The 19,413-nt window shown below is 39.2% G+C and overlaps 1 protein-coding gene across 4 annotated transcripts in view; it reads right to left on the bottom strand.

The window, feature by feature from the left end:
• CACNA2D4 (calcium voltage-gated channel auxiliary subunit alpha2delta 4) overlaps positions 1–19,413 on the bottom strand; it is a 325,067-nt gene that overhangs the window by 158,086 nt on the left and 147,568 nt on the right. For 2 of the 4 annotated variants that reach the window (XM_063447669.1, XM_063447670.1), the window contains 4 exons: positions 19,021–19,113; positions 15,175–15,302; positions 11,206–11,280; positions 6,500–6,580 (listed from right to left, as the gene is read on the bottom strand). In XM_063447669.1, coding sequence (XP_063303739.1) covers positions 6,500–6,580; positions 11,206–11,280; positions 15,175–15,302; positions 19,021–19,113 — 377 coding nt within the window. The remainder of the gene's footprint in view (positions 1–6,499; positions 6,581–11,205; positions 11,281–15,174; positions 15,303–19,020; positions 19,114–19,413) is intronic. The other 2 variants (XM_063447671.1, XM_063447672.1) reach the window with 1 other exon arrangement.

Here is a 19,413-nt window from a genome sequence, read left to right as displayed (position 1 = left end):
AAGAGAGGTATTTGCAAGACCTGCCTGATAAATCAGTATCAGTAATTAACTGAAGTATATACAGACTGGTAAAAGGTCCTGTTCATATGTTTTCAGAGACCTTAACCTAATAAGTGTGCAAAACGTTCTGCAATCCACGAAAGTTGCGTAAGATAGTGAGCAGATAGATATATTAATTGACCTGAATTAATAATCAGATTGTTGGATGTGACTGATATCAGGTGAAAGTCGAGCGCTTCATGTAAGTATTGATATTTCAGACTCTGATTGTAAATTACAGAACATTCTATCTATGATCGATTGCTGCTCTTGCTTATGATAAAACACTTATTCTACATGCGTTGTGAAAAGTACTCAATACCAAAAAAGACATACAAACTGTAATAGCATTGCACAGTATTCATATTAGAGCCACTAGAGTTGACAGTCTTTTAATGAATTAGTTTATACGAAATGATTACCTGATCATTGGTTTGAGCCGAAATGTTTACAACGTTCGTATGAATTATGATATAACGGCTGCTAAACGCACGAAAATGCTTTAAGACGAATGAGCCTGTTCGTATGGCTGAATGTTACTTACAGTTATAGTAGAACTCGACGAATGCCTCTGTTCGTGTGTTATACTCACGAATTAACGGTACAGTTTCCTGACAGTATTTTTGGCGCGTCGCGAAAAAATGACGTCGGAAGTCTCCTTGAACCGGAAGAGAAGGCGGGAATTTCCGGAATCGACGAAGACAGGTAAGCAAGGGGTTTGCTGGGTTTATATAGGCCATAAATCCCTCCCACAACTTCAGGCATACGCCTTCTATATATATATATATAAAGAAGTCATACAGTATGACTATTGATTAATACAAGATTTATTTAATTATTAGACATATCTGCTATATGGGCTAACAGCAAGAATTTTGGTTGATGTTAAGTGGAGCAATTAAATTATTCATCTGAATATTCAACTGAACACATGCATGTCAAAGGGTCCGGGGACCCAAAACGCCTGTATGCTTTGTGTTCTTCAATAAATACCGTATATACTCGAGTATAAGCCGACCCGAATATAAGCCGAGGCCCCTAATTTTACCCAAAAAAACTGGGAAAACTTATTGACTCGAGTATAAGACTAGGGTGGGAAATGCAGCAGCTACTGGTAAATTTCTAAATAAAATTAGATCCTAAAAAAAATATATTAATTGAATATTTATTTACAGTGTGTGTATAATGAATGCAGCGTGTGTATGAATGCAGCGTGTGTATGAGTGCAGTGTGTGTGAGTGCAGTGTGTGTATGAGTGCAGTGTGTGTGTATGTGTATGAGTGCAGTGTATGAGTGCAGTGTATGAGTGCAGTGTATGAGTGCAGTGTGTGTGTGTATGAATGCAGTGTGTGTATGAATGCAGTGTGTGTGTGTATGAATGCAGTGTGTGTGTGTATGAGTGCAGTGTGTGTGTGTATGAGTGCAGTGTGTGTGTGTATGAGTGCAGTGTGTGTGTGTATGAGTGCAGTGTGTGTATGTGTGTAGTGTGTGTGTGTGTGTGTGTGTTGCAGTGGTGGGGGGTGGGCAATTTTATTATTGTATTTATTATTATTTTTGTAATTATTTTAATATTTTTTTTTCATTATTTCTTCTTCTTATTTTTTATTTAATTATTATTATTTTATTTATTTTTTCGTCCCCCCTCCCTGCTTGCTAGCTGGCCAGGGAGGGGGGCTCTTACTCCCTGGTGGTCCAGTGTCATTGGCAGTTCAGTGGGGGGGAGAGGGGGGCCCCCCTCTCCCCCAGTCTGTATTATGGCAATGCAAATTGCCATAATACAGACTATTGACTCGAGTATAAGCCGAGTTGGGGTTTTTCAGCACAAAAAATGTGCTGAAAAACTCGGCTTATACTCGAGTATATACGGTACTTATAGAGCACCGTGAAAGCGCTTTCTCCTTTTCTTTTGACTATATTAGTTTCTTTATTTCGGGTGGGGTTGGGGGCCGGACAGAAAAAAAAAAAAAACTTTTCATTCTGGTTAAGTAACCCTTTGAATTATTTAACTTTTGTAGATTTCACTGTCTCTGCTGGAAGATTATACTGCACATCCCAATCTTTCTTGTAAAACCAATATTGTTCCAATGTCTAATTTCAGGCATATTATAAAAACACACTGATTAAGTCCTCATGCTTTGGTGGAAATGCTAACATCTTGCACTCGGTTAAATGTAATACTGCAATATTTATATGTTTCGATCATATCTGTTTTTCTTGATACATAAAGTAAAGGCTTTAGGTCCTTACAATCGCATAAGAGGAACATCATATATCATTTTAGTCTGATTCTGCCAACATGGAAGACACAGTCTAAAATAAAAGGCATTTGAACAAATGCAAACAGACATATGGTTTGGCCTCATCAGTAACCTCCCGAGGCAAATCAATTTATAAGTTCCATAACTGTAAAATTCACTTGGTGAATACAGAGCTGGACGACTTCTACAATTAATGCAATAAGAATTTGACAAATTTTCAAAGGCAAGTTGCAAGATTTTTTAGACTGGACTTTCTCAAGAGGAATGGAGTAGTCAAGATATATAAACAAGAATAATATATAATTTAACCCCTTAAGGACCAAACTTCTGGAATAAAAGGGAATCATGACATGTCACACACGTCATGTGTCCTTAAGGGGTTAAAGATTAGAACATGGTGGCCACTATGTTAATTTTGTAGAACACAGCTTTAATACAATTCTATATGGTTTTCACCCAGATGGTCTGCCCCACAATGTTCGTATACAACATAACCAGTGATTCAGAAATAGTAAGTAGAAGAGTATGCAAGCTAATAAGCATTTATTAAGGGAAATACTGTATCTCCATCACAGTGTTGCTAGTAAGACAAACACCCGTGTTTTGTACTGCATTATGCTGTGTGCTTTCAAACAGCTCACTGTTGATGATCTATGAATCTCATCTGAGATATGAAGATCCAACACATATTGCTAAAAACAACCTCCACCAGAAGAACTCCTTGTTGACCTTTCTAATATGTTCATGCATGCTCATAATCAGCATATATACACAAAGATGAACAAGCATGTCCCTCATAAGCACCCTGAGTATATATATATATATATAAGTACTTGATTGCCTTTTTTAGGTCAGTATGAAATGATGGTAAATACAAGATTTAGATAGCCAGAATTTATAAATGCAGGATATGGACAACCATGATTTAGATCACAGAAATACACAGGCATTCTTTTGAAAAACGGTTGTACTAAAACCAGTGGCTGCTGGTAATGATTTATTGTAAATAAAATTTTAAAAATGAAGACTGTGCAGGGACCTGCACAGTCTTCATTTTTAAAATTTTATTTACAATAAATTTACTATTTTTATATCATCATTTGCTGCTTTTCCTGCTTTTGGGGGACATCACTCAAGATTCTCCATAAAGCCTTTTGAGGCACCCTTGAACACTATATACAGAGCCTGGCACGGCTCTGAAATCCGTGAGTGTATTCAATTACTTTTACATCTTTCTTTCTGTATATACAGTCTATACTATGAACTATTTTTTGTCATTATAGGAATTTACCACATGGAACATTATACCTGTACATATATAAGTATTACTATTTCTTATTGATACACAGGGAGTGGTGGGTGTATTTGGCACTTGTTGCTCTCAAGTACCTTTTTTATTACTTTAACTTGTAAATTAATCAGTCACATCATTCTTGTGTCATTTTTTACACAACTCAACCCAAATGTCAATAGCATTCTTGTGGCCACATTGGTGACGTGAAGCCCGCGTGAAGCTGTACACCTACCTTATGGGGCACAAGGATGATTTAAGAATCCTGGTAAACCTTGGGCTATTTATATCTCTTGTGCCTATAACTTTGTCTTGCAAAGTCATAATAGGATGGAAAAACTTCCACACACCATTACTGTAAAATCCGAGGTAATACCATAATCATTTCCACACATAACATGCATAGATTGTGTTATTCTCAGTAAAAGTGTCTCCATCTTCTGTACAGAGGAATTTTTTTTTTTTATAATGGTCCAAATACTCGTTGGCAGCCGATGATGTGGTAATCACATGTGTAGGTTTTCATCGGCTATTTTCATTTTAACAGTTTACAAAAAACACAGCACTAGGTTTACACAAAAGTGAAATTTACACCAGTAGTATATGTAGATAGGCAGAAATATTATTTCAACTTGTTTTGCAGTTGATGGTTTTATACACACAACGGTATAGCAGTAGGACAGATAATGTTAGCCCTATTCAGAGTACATCCTACTGGTTAACCTGTACTGGTAAATGCTAGACCCTGATGAACAATTGTACATGAACACTTAGACAGTTTAATTTGCCAAAATTAGCTTTTTCAAAGTGTGTAAGAGTTACACATTTGAATGTAATGCTACCTTGCACGATGATGATCTTCAATCTGGTCCTTAAAGGCCACTATCTACAGTGAGGGAAAAAAGTATTTGATCCCCTGCTAATTTTGGCCAATATGTAATTGTGTGCAGATCCAGGGCAGACGTGATAGATTCAGTGGTGTTTTCACAAACCTTCAGCAGCCTTTCTAGCTAATATTATTCCCTTTCATGAAGAATACAGTGAGGGGAAAAAAGTATTTGATCCCCTGCTGATTTTGAACGTTTGCCCACTGACAAAGAAATGATCAGTCTATAATTTTAATGGTAGGTGTATTTAAACAGTGAGAGACTGAATAACAAAACAAAAAAATCCAGAAAAACGCGTGTCAAAAAAGTTATAAATTAATTTGCATGTCAATGAGTGAAATAAGTATTTGATCCTCTATCAATCAGCAAGATTTCTGGCTCCCAGTTGTCTTTTATACAGGTAACGAGCTGAGATTAGGAGCACTCTGTTAAAGGGAGTGCTCCTAATCTCAGCTCGTTTCCTATATAAAAGACACTTGTCCACAGAAGCAATCAATCAGATTCCAACTATCCACCATGGCCAAGACCAAAGAGCTGTCCAAGGATGTCAGGGACAAGATTGTAGACCTACATAAGGCTGGAATGGGCTACAAGACCATCGCCAAGTAGCTTGGTGAGAAGGTGGCAACAGTTGGTGCGATTATTCACAATTGGAAGAAACAAAAAATAATGGTCAGTCTCCCTCGGTCTGGTGCTTCATGCAAAATCTCACCTCATGGAGTTTCAATGATCATGAGAACGGTGAGGAATCAGCCCAGAACTACACCGGAGGATCTTGTTAATGATCTCAAGGCAGCTGGGACCATAGTCACCAAGAAAACAATTGGTAACACACTATGCCGTGAAGGACTGAAATCCTGCAGCGTCCGCAAGGTCCCCCTGCTCAAGAAAGCACATGTACAGGCCCGTCTGAAATTTTGCCAATGAGCATCTGAATGATTCAGAGGAGAACTGGGTGAAAGTGTTGTGGTCAGATGAGACCACAACTGAGCTCTTTGGCATCAACTCAACTCACCGTGTTTGGAGGAGGAGAATTGCTGCCTATGACCCTAAGAACACTATCTCCGTCAAACATGGAGGTGGAAACATTTTGCTTTGGGGGTGTTTTTCTGCTAAGGGGACAGGACAACTGCACCGAATCAAAGGAACGATGGACGGGCATGTACCATCGAATCTTGGGTAAGAACCTCCTTCCCTCAGCCAGAGAATTGAAAATGGGTTGTGGATGGGCATTCCAGCATGACAATGATACTAAACACACAGTCAAGGCAACAAAGGAGTGGCTTAAGAAGAAGCACATTAAGTTCCTGGAGTGGGCTAACCAGTCTCCAGACCTTAATCCAATAGAAAATCTGTGAAGGGAGCTGAAGGTTCAAATTGCCAAATGTCAGCCTCGAAACCTAATGACTTGGCGAGGATCTGCAAAGAGGAATGGGACTAAATCCCTCCTGAGATGTGTGCAAACTTGGTGGCCAACTACAAGAAATATCTGACCTCTGTGATTGCCAACAAGGGTTTTGCCACCAAGTACTAAGTCGTAGGGGTCAAATACTTGTTTCACTCATTGACATGCAAACCAATTTATAACTTTTTTGACATGCGTTTTTCTGTTGTTTTTTTTTGTTTTGTTATTCTGCCTCTCTCTGTTAAAATATACCTACCATTAAAATTATAGACTGATCATTTCTTTGTCAGAGGGCACACGTTCAAAATCAGCAGGGGATCAAATACTTTTTTTCCTCACTGTACCTTGAAATTAAAGGTAATCCAATTCCATTCAAATGAGCATACCAATAGAACAAGGAACATTTGTGGTCTTTTAGAGTATGTTTAAGAAACAGTTTTGCATGGTGAAGTATTTGTAACAATACATTTTTCAGAAACGTACCCCACCTTGAAAGGGAGATGAGGTCATCCAGGCATAGTTGCACATATCAAAATCATATATCATCAACCTATAGTAAATCTATGTCAAAGGCAACCATCCTATATTCTTCACATACAACATACAGAGTGTGTCCTACCTGCGGCAATGGCTGTTTTGTTGTGCACAGTGACAGATATGGCTGTGCTGACTGTTACCACTTCTGGCTTGGGACCTCCTTCTGAAAAGACAAACAGAATTTATTACGGACTGCCTTTCACAATTGATTGGGACACACACAGGTTTGTTGGACAGTTCTCTTCTCACCTAGTTTTTCTCGTGGCAAAAAAATACTGGTGTCTAATAAATGTAATATTTTTCTTTAAGGCAATGAACATTGGCTAAGCTCCACTGGATACAATGAAAAATGCTGACAGAATTTAGAATGTATAAAAGTAGATTAAGATCCATGAACAGGAGATGTTAATGCAATGTTGGGCTTAGCACAATGCAGCTGTATGGTGTGGGCAAATGCCCATGTTTTGCTCCATGTTTTTTGCCATGAAAGACATAAAAACTGTATTTTAAATGGAAATAGATTTCTGTTTATGTATTTTAAAGTCTACATTTGACCACTAATAGCCCCAAAGAATGTGTTTACTAAAGCACCCCACAATTAATAGGGCCTAATCTTAGTCCAAGAAAGCCCCAATACTTGAAAGGCATATGACAGCTATAATGAGAACTGCTTGTTAACGAGATTGAAATTGCAGCTTCAATGATAAGTAATTTAAACAATGAAAAGTCATTTTTGCAACAACCAATTACTAAACTGTGAGATAACCTCTCGGCCTCCATATGGGGACAGATTTTGACACATACCACCCTTCAGTAAATACAGATCGGCTTAAAGTTGTGGGAGTCGCAGTCCATCATCAAATGGATATAAAACTCATTTACTTGGAAGAATATGTGTTGAGTACTGCTTGAACATAAAGTCACTCCCACAATAATGCAGCTCCCCCTCCCCCCCTCCCAAAACTGCATTTTAATTCCTGGAAAGAAAGAGATTGGGAAATGACATAGCAGGTGATGTGAAGCAGCAGGTAGTAGATGCAAGCTGGTCCCAAAAGGTGAGGGAGGGAGAAAATAATTCTGCGACACTGCATCTGAGTTTGCTCTATACAGTATAATGACAGTATACTGTATTAGAGACTTTGCTGCATCGGATGAAGCATGTCTTATCATTACATGGTGAAGAAGCAATGGATGGATTATTCCTGCATGTTAGGTGAGCTGCACATGGGGCAATATCAGTGCTAGACTATAGTGGACCACCAAAAAAAGTGTATCGTCATGCGAGACAAGAAGGAAAATAGAAATCAAGAACAGGCTGCCGTGTTTGTCTCCCTGTACACAGCAGGATGCACAACCATTGGGTCTAGAGTCTTTTTCACCCAGTCTGACTTTCTGTATAGTTGCATTTTTTCTGAATATTTGGAGATTATTTTGACATTACAGTAAATCAACGACTGAAAATTAAAAAATATAAAAAAAAATTATAAAAAATATTAATACCTATACAGTGTGGTATTTTTTTTTTTTTAAAGTAACACTTTTTTAAATGCTTTGCTTATTAATGTGAATTCTGTTTCAGATGACAGGTCTGCTTTGTGACCAAGTGAGACCATGCATTTAAAGCTTCATGTGTTTATATTTGTTTGGACTTCTTCCAGCAAAACGGATGAATCCAATTTGTACGCTCCATGTTCACACTGTAAACAACGTTATAGGTGTTTAACTCAGGGAAACACCATAGAACTAGCTGTGAGTGTTCAGTGAATCCCCAATTTGACAAGTTAACCTACATTAATCCCATGTTGGAGGTAGTGGCTGGGCATATGAACATATCACATTATTCTATTTAATTAAATGTAGACAAAACATGATGAGTTTAGATATTATGCTAGTCACCAAAGTTCAATTTAGTGAATCTCTGTCTTGAGAATTCACAGACTGTGTATGACAAATTGTCATCTATTTGGAGATCATGGGTCAAAATGAACTTTTGATTATAGATTCTTCTAAATCACAATTAAATTTGTCTCAGAGACGCACGTATTGCATACTGCCTTATACCTCACATGGTATTTTAATTTTAAACCTCATATATACTTGGGGATCAAAGAAATACAATTAAAAAAGTTGGGGTTTTCTCCATGACCAAGATCTCGCAATAGTCCCCAGTTATTTGACCGCAATTTCTATATAATTACTAACAATCTCCAAGCTACTTGAAGGTTATGGCATCTTCTGAAATTCTATTGAAATTTCAGCTGGAAAAGTTATAATCAAACCATTGCAGGGCTTCATGGTAACTTAAAATCATGCTTTTACATATCAAGCGTGAAAATCCCTTATCCTTACTTTGACGTGCGATTAAACCAAATTGAAACGGTAACACACTTTCTTGAAATAACATTATTTAGCCATCCGCTGTGTGTTACTCTGTAAAGAAAGCTTTTTAAAAAACAAAAAAAAAAACACGTTTCTGTTATGTCACAGCGGGAGAATGAGTATGTTACAAATTTACCGTTTTATGGCATTTAGCATTTCAGCAAGCCTTGCTTGACACATTTTAGTTTAGATTTAGCAAAACACATTTGTTTTTCCAAATACGATAAATCTTTAATCAGTCGGCCATATTCAAACCTTGATCAATAGGCTGTCAGAAAGTCAGCTCAATCAAGTGTTTAATATATTGTTTCATCTCACAAACAACAAAGTTGTTTTCACAGAATTTAGAATTATTATATTGCATCTACCGTAAGGAAGCAGTAATGTGCTTTACAGTAGATTTATTTGTAGAGATAGCTCTCCTTCTTTATGTATATTATTTGTGTAACTGTTATTATTTATTTATGGCTACCTAGAAGATATTCCACTACTCTGCTCTATTAAGCAGAAATACTGAATGTTGCCCTTATTAAAGATGGCCGCCGCGCCATATTTTCATCATGATTTGCCCATATCCCTGTATCATTGGCTATCAGGGTGGGAGACGCTCGGAACGCTACGCACACCATTTATTGGTGATGCGTGCGTTCCAAGGCGTCAGATCATCACACTCTCCTCTTCAATTCTAATGCCGCGGTCACTTCCGGTCTGACGCGAGCACCGCGTAATTTCCGGTATGACGCGAGTGCCGCGTCACTTCCGGTATGACGCGTGCGTTCCAGCATGAAACCGGAACCAGGAAATCAACACATCAGGACACAATTTCTTCATCAATGAGGATATATAAACTGACTTTTTCTGAAATTATACCACACTTCTGAAGAAGCCTATCAGGCGAAACGCGTTAAGTGGACTTTATATTTTACTTTGTTTGTTTATATTAAAGTATACTTTTTAAGTTACTTTTTATTCATTATTTTTATCATTTCCTGGTATCCTGAATATCCGTGGTGGGGATTATACCACCTAAGCTGTTTATACTAGAGCAGGTCACATGCTCTGGAAAGTGTAAGTACAATACTATGTATTACCTTTTACAATATTGGTACTTACTTCACCATATTGCTGCTATTCTTCTTTTATATCAACTACGCATATTGCACTTTGGAAATATCCGTGGAGACCACTACAAATCCATAGATGGGGATTGTACCGTCCAAGCGCTTCACAGCAGAGCTCTGTTATAGCTCATCTCAATGTGAGTGGATTACATATAGCTACTAATCATTTGTTTTAAAGACTAAATTTACTGTATTGCACTATTATTTTTTAATTCTTTTCCGAGGTTACGATTTATTGGAAAATTCAAAGACTCATGTATGTATTTTCTACATATATAAATTACTAGGCGCGGTATACGTCTCCTTTTTTGTTTCTCTATTACACACTCACAAGGTTGGGGAATCCTTGTTTTGTATACTGCTGCCTGACCACTATAGTGAGCGCCTATTACTTCCTTTTCTGCTTTACAGTGTCTTGCATGGCAAAGCCTGAATAATTACACACCGCCATTATTACCACTATAATTGTCAAGTTCAAAATTCCGTTTTTTGCCTTACTACTCCTTATCCATACACATACGTTTCCAAAGGAATCACTTAATCCATAGGAATACATCCACTAAGCAAACACTTTAACTAACCACAGGAAACGGCATTCTGGTGCCAATGGTTGGCTTTCTATGTCAATGCTATGTATCCTAGGATCTATTTAGAAAAAGGACAATGACTGGACTCTTGAATTGGACCTGAATTTATCAATGTCTTTTTTCCTGATTTTGCTTTTTCCTAGTAGTTCTTACAGACAGCATGACTGCTGCCACAGGGAACAATAGCCCATTTGAGATATAAACGATGTTGATGGCACAGAACCCGCATTCGCTCAAAAATGTAATTAAAAAAACAAAACAAAAAACACAAGCAATTTTGGCTTGCTAGTGATTCAAAACAGCATCGGAAAACAGAAACAATCTGCAATCTGGGAAGAAACCCCATCAATTATCAATCAATACTAATACAAAAACTGTATTAACCAGTGTTTATAAGCATTCCTTGCGCTCTATGTGCTACATGAATGAATGATAACATATGACCAGGAATATAGCTATGATATCCACAAGGAGGAATGTGAGGATGCTATGCGTTCCCATGCCAGGATGCCATGATACCAGCTTGCTGGGCTGTGGTATGAATATAACACATCTCTCTAGAATGTATGGCTTATGCAAGGCATTGGGAAGTGGACTTGGGGTTTGAGAGGTGAAGATGGCATAGCTATGTCAGGCAGGCTAAAATGCCTGAATAGGCATGACATTCAGTTGAGTGAACAAGGTGGAATTACTAGAGATACCCTGAAGAATCTGCTCATCCGGGACGCTTGGCTGGAGAGGGGGCTCACCAATGTCGTTCTCGCTGGGATTATGATCTGTAAGATGGAAGGGAGGTAGGAGGCTGAGAAAAATAATTTCCTTTGCAACAGGACTTGGTGGAGAGAATTTTCGTGCTTAAGGGTATAACAAGTTATAATAAGAATGTAGTCCGGAATAATATTCAATAAACACATTATAAAAACAGCCTCCTTTCCAGTATAGAATGAAAAGTAAAACTAAATGGTCATTGGATATAAGATTCTGATATTGTCACAGATTTTATATGTCTCCATTCTACTAACATGCTTTTCAGGATATGGTTTATGCCAGCAAAATAGATTCTGGATATGTTCTAGCTAGTTGTAAGACCTGGATATGAATATGTTCACATAGCTTACAGATTCTGGATGCGATTGAGTTAAATTCCAGATTCAAGACATGGGTCTTTTCTAGTAATTGAGATTCTTGGAGTGGTTCTGTTCAGGTAGATCTTCTTTAGTGACATATAAGTATATGGAGAATTGCGGTGTGAATCCGGTCTGGTAACACATGGATTCAGACTATATTTATGTTCTAGCAACATGTAGGCTCGTGGATGGTTCTAGGGATTCTCGGTACACTGACAAGTCTTAAATATGTTGTGAGACTGTCGAGTTTGAGTGACTTGCACATATCTTTATCATGGCTCTCAGAAGTGTGCGTGTGTACGGATTCCCTGGTCATTAAAACATGCAAGCCATTTTGTGCACATATATGGTTGCACATTTAGCACCAGTCCCCTGTGTTCTATACTGGTATACGTATCCATATTCATCCTCTGATTTTACTCTTTATAATGCTCTTGACATGTCTTCCCGCTATTTTGTTGAGGGTTTACTTGCTAAATTTGTTTACGTTTTCTCCTTGTCCTTCCACTCCAGGCTTAGTCCTGTATGCACATTCCTGCTCCCCTGTTCAGATTGTAATTTAGGGTTTTTGCATCCTTAAAGTGCCATCTTAACACTGTTCTAGTGTATCCTGTATCTACACTGAACAATATTATAAATGCAACACTTTTGTTTTGGCCCCCATTTTTCATGAGCTGAACTCAAAGATCTAAGACTTTTTTATGTACACAAAAGGCCTATTTCTCTCAAATATTGTTCACAAATCTGTCTAAATCTGTGTTAGTGAGCACTTCTCCTTTGCCGAGATCATCCATCCACCTCACAGGTGTGGTACATCAAGGTGCTGTTTAGACAGCATGATCATTGCACAGGTGTGCCTTAGGCTGGCCACAATAAAAGTCCTCTCTAAAATGTGCAGTTTTAATGTTGCAAGTTTTGAGGGAGCGTGCAATTGGCATGCTGACTACAGAAATGTCCACCAGAGCTGTTGCCCGTGAATTGAATGTTCATTTCTCTACCATAAGCGGTCTCCAAAGGCGTTTCAGAGAATTTGGCAGTACATCCAACAGGCCTCATAACCGCAGACCACGTGTAACCACACCAGCCCAGGACCTCCACATCCAGCATCTTCACCTCCAAGATCAACTGAGACCAGCCACCCGGACAGCTGCTGCAACAATCGGTTTGCATAATCAAAGTATTTCTGCACAAACTGTCAGAAACTGTCTCATGGAAGCTCATATGCATGCTCGTCGTCCTCACTGGGGTCTCGACCTGACTGCAGTTAGTCGTCGTAATCGACTTGGCAAATGCTCACATTCAATGGCGTCTGGCACTTTGGAGAGGTGTTATCTTCACGGATGAATCCTGGTTTTCACTGTACAGGGCAGATGGCAGACAGCATGTATGGCGTCATGTGGGTGAGCGGTTTGCTGATGTCAACGTTGTGGATCGAGTGGCCCGTGGTGGCGGTGGGGTTATGGTAAGGGCAGGCGTATGTTATGCAGAATGAACACAGGTGCATTTTATTGATGGCATTTTTAATGCACAGAGATACCGTGAAGAGATCCTGAGGCCCATTATTGTGCCATTGCTCTACGACCATCACCTCATGTTGCAGCATGACAATGCATGGCCCCATGTTGCAAGGATCTGTACACAATTCCTGGAAGCTGAAACATCCCAGTTCTTGCATGACCAGCATACTCACCAGACATATCAGCCATTGGGCATGTTTGGGATGCTCTGGATCTGCGTATAGACAGTGTGTTCCAGGTCCTGCCAATAAACAGAAACTTTGCACAGCCATTGAAGAGGAGTGGACCCACATTCCACAGGCCACAATCAACAACCTGATCAACTCTATTCGAAGGAAATGTGTTGAACTGTGTGAGGCAAATGGTGGTCACACCAGATACTGACTGGTTTTCGGCCCCCCCCGAATCTTCCCAATACAGTAAAACTGCACATTTTAGAGTGGCCTTTTATTGTGGCCAGCCTAAGGCACACCTGTGCAATAATCATGCTGTCTAATCTTGATATGCCACTTCTGTGAGGTGGATGGATTATCTCGGCAAAGGAGAAGTGCTCACTAACACAGATTTAGACAGATTTGTGATCAATATTTAAGAGAAAAAGGCTTTTTGTGTACATAGAAAAAGTCTTAGATCTTTGAGTTCAGTGTTGCGTTTATAATTTTGTTCAGTGTATGTGACAGCCTATCTCTGTGATCATACAATGCCCTAAGCTAATGTAATCTAAACTCTTATTCACCGACCTGATTAATTGTTTTTCCCTTTGGTCACCTAGCTCCTATGCTATGTTTGGATCTGTCCACAGCCATTTTCACCAAATCCAGAATATACAATTTTCTTTATTTTGGGCTCCGGCTCCCAGTATTGACATGTTTTGTTCTTGTAAGAGATTCATGGCATGTTCTACTGTCATTTCCTATAAAGTCTTGCATTGTTCTGTTTAAGTAAATAATAGATTCTTGACATAGCTCTGTCTGTTTTTGTTACAGTTTAGTTTTAAGGTTCTGTGCTTTCTAAATATCGATCTGTTCTAGAATACATATTCTAGACTTGTTTGTTATATTTGTTATACAATACAGATTTGGTGTCTATTCCCGTAACAAACTGATTCTGGATCCGGTGCTGTTCTTCTAAGAGTTCTTCTCTGGGTGGGCTTCTGTTCTATTAATAGACAAGTTCTTAGTTTGGATCTGTTCTAACAACTTTGTTTTAGTAGTGGTGCACTTCGGTTGACTACATTTATTGTTGGGATTGTTTTGGCAACATGTAGAATCTGATTGTGTTGTAGTAGTATCTGTATCATTGGAATGGTTCTCTTCTATTAACATACAATTCTGGCAAAGGGTCTCTTCTGGTAACAGTTTTAGACATGGTTTTGTTTTAGAAGCATATGGATTGTTGGTGAACTTCTGTTCCAATAACATATAGATTGTGGGTGTGTTTCTGTTCTAGATTCTTGTTGAGAAAGATATAAACTATTCACATCATTCACACAATCAACACAGTCTGGGTTAGCTTCACATTTCTGAGAGCCTAGCCCATTGGTGTATAACTTGGGAACACATGTTACTATGTAGTTGAGGGTTTTCTTGCTAACATAATGAACACCATCCTTTATCTCTAGTCAACACATTACTTATTGTCTTTAACACCGTTCTCAAGAACAGAAAATTAGGGTTCTAAGATTCAATGTTCTAAGAAGGCCCAATGTATTCTTTTATTATAACAGAGGAAAACAAGTCTTTCTATACTAATAAAATGTACTATACTATAATATATGTATATATATATATATATATATATATTATATATATATATATATATATATATATATATATATATATATATATATATATATATACACACGTTTGTTCTGTGCCTAACTGTTTTAAAAACACACCAAAACATTTGGCCGGCATTAAATTTACATCTTACATTAGTCTTTCCTGAAACTTTGTACAATTCTCTAGTTGCTTCAGGTCTTTAATATCAGATGCTGTAGCAGCACAGCTAAATAGTGCCCCATTACCTGGGTTGTCATCTGTAGGAACATGGAAGACAAAACTCCCAGCAGGATGCTCTGCAGCCCGTCTGTACCACAAAGGAAAATGATCCATGGTAAAAATACTCTCCTTCTCCTCATAATGCAGGAACTTCCTACAAAGGAACATAATTATAACCTTGTTTAGCTGTGGACACATTCTCTAAACCAATCTAAATGTCTCTTGCACAATGTTATCTATAAACTGAGCACACATATCTAAAATAACTTGAATCTTTGCCATATAAAGTATACTCTGTGTACATAAAGGCAATCCTGGTAAAACCAAATGTAAAAGCCATCTACAGCACCCGAGTAATGGAGCTGCAAAATTTAAGCTGAATTTGCGAATTTTTGTTCTGACTATTTGAGATTTTGTTTTCAGCATACTTTCTACATACTGTACGGGAGGAATAATGCCAAGTGGCCTTTATCCTTGACAGACGTGTATAGCAAGGGGGTCAGCAAGGGATCATACGTACATATCTTAAATTACACAAGAAGTACAAATATGACTAATGCTCTATTTTCACCAATTTAAATTTTTTTAACAACAGTTTTAGCCACCATTCATTATTTATCTTGATGTAAAATATGATATGCAAAGGAAATAATCTAGAAAACAAAATGCAGCTTTTTGAAGATAACAGATTAATTATATTATGCACACAAAACCTGAACTGTAACATTATATGTGTATATGACAGGCCAGCAAGTCCACAGGCATTTTATAAGATGGGCATTTACAAAAAAAAAAGTCTAAAAGTGATGTAAACATGAACATTTACTGGTTAAACTACCGACCTTTAGAATCCACATGTATACAGATCCAATAAAATTGTAGAAGTCTATGTCTAATTTATCAAGTTAAAATTAGGGAAAGTTCATTAAGAAGTATGTGCAACTCCCAGAGTTAATCACTTAAGGTTTAACTCAATATGAATGAAAGGTTATTTTGTTTAATTTCAGGCCAAACTGAAAACATTTCATACTTTAGTAAATAACCTCTGCAAGTCTAACAGTTGTCTATAAAACCATTACAGAGTTAGCGTATTATCTATTTCGTACCACCAGGTGGTGCTCTCGTCATAAGTATGCTTTTCAGTAAGCTGACATAGAGGATGATTTACCAGTGTTCTGTTCTACAAAGTGGGCAAAAGCAAATGTGTTTCTGCTGGGTCAAACAAATCAAATTCCTTTTAATCTAAATTCTAACGAATTGATGTTTTAGGGGATTAACCTGTGGAGTCTTATTCATTGACTGGAATAACAGTAATAAATAAATAACCAGGAGGGAGCTGGTGGTCTCTTTTAATCCCTTCCAAATATATATATATATATATATTTTTTTTTTGCAGTGCATTTCAAGTTAACAGACATGCGCAAGGTACCCTAAATGCATTCCTCGTGCTTTTGCGGACACAATTGTAACAATGGGGTATACTTAGATACTTGCACACATTTTATATTTGAGTGGTAGGAATAGCATGCTTCAACATTATAGGGAGGCATGCTAGTTTGTACTAAACATGAAAGACATCCTATTGTGATATATAGTTAGCAGAGTAGCAGGCTATGATTCAGTGGTAGTGTGTGAACGTAAAAACTAGGCTAGTCATGTGTTTGGCATTAGGTGGCGTGCTTGAGGTGGAGGTTGCGTGGCATTGCATTTTCAGGAGAAAACATTTATCCTGTACCAAGCAGGAGATTCCCGCAGTGGTGTGTCTCATGTGGGAGTGAACCTCCGTTGCCTGACTATGTAAGTCGCCCGAAGTCTGATGTGGCAAACTTAAATTAGGGCAAAGCACATGAGCAGGCTACGTTATGTGTCCCTGCCAGTTACATGCTGTCTAAGGGCAAGCTAGTGGGTATGTGAAAACACATTAATATTAGAGCTATACGTATAACGAGAGTTCTGTAGAGATCACCCTTCTCTGCTTAGATAGCTGCAGAAGGGATGAGGCAGAGAGAGTCAGTAGGGCAATATAACTCGGTGCCCCGAGTGTCTGTAATGTACTGCTGCTCAGGAGCCCCCTCTGGTGCTTGGAAGCGGAGTCTAGGCCTCTGTGTGTAGATTCATCAATGCTCACCCGATGCCTGCTCTGCTGAGCGCTGGCGCTGTGTGTGAGTCTCTCGGGTGCTGGAATCATCCGGATGGCAAGGTTGGTTCCCCCTCGGGTTCCTTCTCCGGTGGGTCGTGGTTGAACTCTTCGCCGGTTCCGCCAGTCGTTGAGCAGTCTTGCCGTGACTAGGTCAGCGTTATGGTAGGCTTTGTGAGGTCTCAAGTGCGGGGCGGCGTCTTGTTGGTCGAGGTTCGCAGGAACCGCTGGGTGGAAGGCAGGTCGGATGTACTGACGGGTTCTGTTTTGGAGCAGCTCTCCTGTCCGCTTTATTGGATGCTGGTGGTTGAGTTGCCGGGTGGATGCTCTTGGGGCTCGTGGCAGGGCCCCATAGTGTCGGCGCCGGGTCGCAGGACAGATCCAGGGGGCCACTGTTCTCACTGCTTGACCGTGGGTTAGCCCCCGATGACAGTAGAGCCCAGAAACTCCTCCATTGCTTATCAAAAGCCTCCAGGGGCCCTGTCGTTGGTCTGGGTTTGTGTGTAATTTTAAGGTCGGGTTGCCGCCGATCCGCCATCTTGGTCGGGCCTTGGTGGCACATCTTCCCCGCGGGCGGTAAGGCCGGTGAATTTGCCATCTGCCGCGGTGTGCTTTCCCCTTGGGGACCGGGATAACCCCCTCCGGTCCAAGGGGGCGGGGGGTGTTAGGGTGCTGGTGTGGCTGTTTTGTGTCTTCTGGGCCGGGGAGAGCGGCCGTCTTGCCCCAGCTTCAACACCAGTAGGCCGCATATGGTTTCCAGGGCCCCCGTGGCCGACAGGCTTCGGGATTGTGTCTGCCGCTTCGGTGGTGCCTCCCCAATAAGGGTAGTGCACCCAGTTGTGTCTCCCGATTTCATGGCTGCCGTTATGGTCTTGTTTGGTGCCCGTCATGCAGGAGCTCATGGTGCCCGCGTCTGCTTCGCTTGGCGGTCAGGTTCCGCCCCCTCCCAATTTTTTTTTTTAACTATTTTCTGTCTGTGTTGCACCATTATTAAATAAAAAAAAAAAAAACTCATATATGTTTATTGTTACCAGGTGTCAATTATTTTTGGTTAAAGGAACACTATAGTCACCTAAATTACTTTAGCTAAATAAAGCAGTTTTAGTGTATAGATCATTCCCCTGCAATTTCACTGCTCAATTCACTGTCATTTAGGAGTTAAATCACTTTGTTTCTGTTTATGCAGCCCTAGCCACACCTCCCCTGGCTATGATTGACAGAGCCTGCATGGAAAAAAAAACTGGTATCACTTTCAAACAGATGTAATTTACCTTTAATAATTGTATCTCAATCTCTAAATTGAACTTTAATCACATACAGGAGGCTCTTGCAGGGTCTAGCAAGCTATTAACATAGCAGGGCATAAGAAAATCTTAATTAAACAGAACTGGCAATAAAGAAAGCCTAAATAGGGCTCTCTTTACAGGAAGTGTTTATGGAAGGCTGTGCAAGTCACATGCAGGGAGGTGTGACTAGGGTTCATAAACAAAGGGATTTAACTCCTAAATGGCAGAAGATTGAGCAGTGAGGCTGCAGGGGCATGTTCTATACACCAAAACTGCTTCATTAAACTAAAGTTGTTCAGGTGACTATAGTGTCCCTTTAATGATAGCTTACTTTTAATTAAATTCAGAAATCTGCAAATCTGTAACTGGATTATAGTATTTGCTTCTGAATTACATCATATAGTATCATCTTGAAAAACAGAATTCTTGTATTGACAAAATGCACTTACTTATTGGAGAGTTGCTCAGTTCCTACAAAAAAAGTTTTCCTCATCAGTCCAGCCCGTGTTCCCAGGAAAGCAATCTCTACCCCTTCTACTTGGCTGTAAAAAAACAACAAACATAATGAACAGACAATGTAGAAACTTTTGACCTCCAGTTATTGTGGCCTTACGTTCATAAACACAGGAACTCAATTCATGGAGTTTGAAAATATCTTTCTATTACACCTTCGGGGGCAACCCAAATAAAAAGATGATTGTCTGCATCACTAATATCACCACCATAAAACATTGCTTCATTCAAATGCTACTGCAACTATGATTGTTGCTATCCATATTAGATTACTGCTGAATCGTTTGTCACATTTCTTAAAGAGAAACTCTAAGCACCATAAGCACTGC

The sequence above is a fragment of the Pelobates fuscus genome, chromosome 3, assembly GCF_036172605.1.
Source record: "Pelobates fuscus isolate aPelFus1 chromosome 3, aPelFus1.pri, whole genome shotgun sequence".
NCBI lineage: Eukaryota > Metazoa > Chordata > Amphibia > Anura > Pelobatidae > Pelobates > Pelobates fuscus.
Note: the sequence above shows the minus strand (reverse complement) of the source record. Positions and strands in the feature narration are given on the sequence as shown.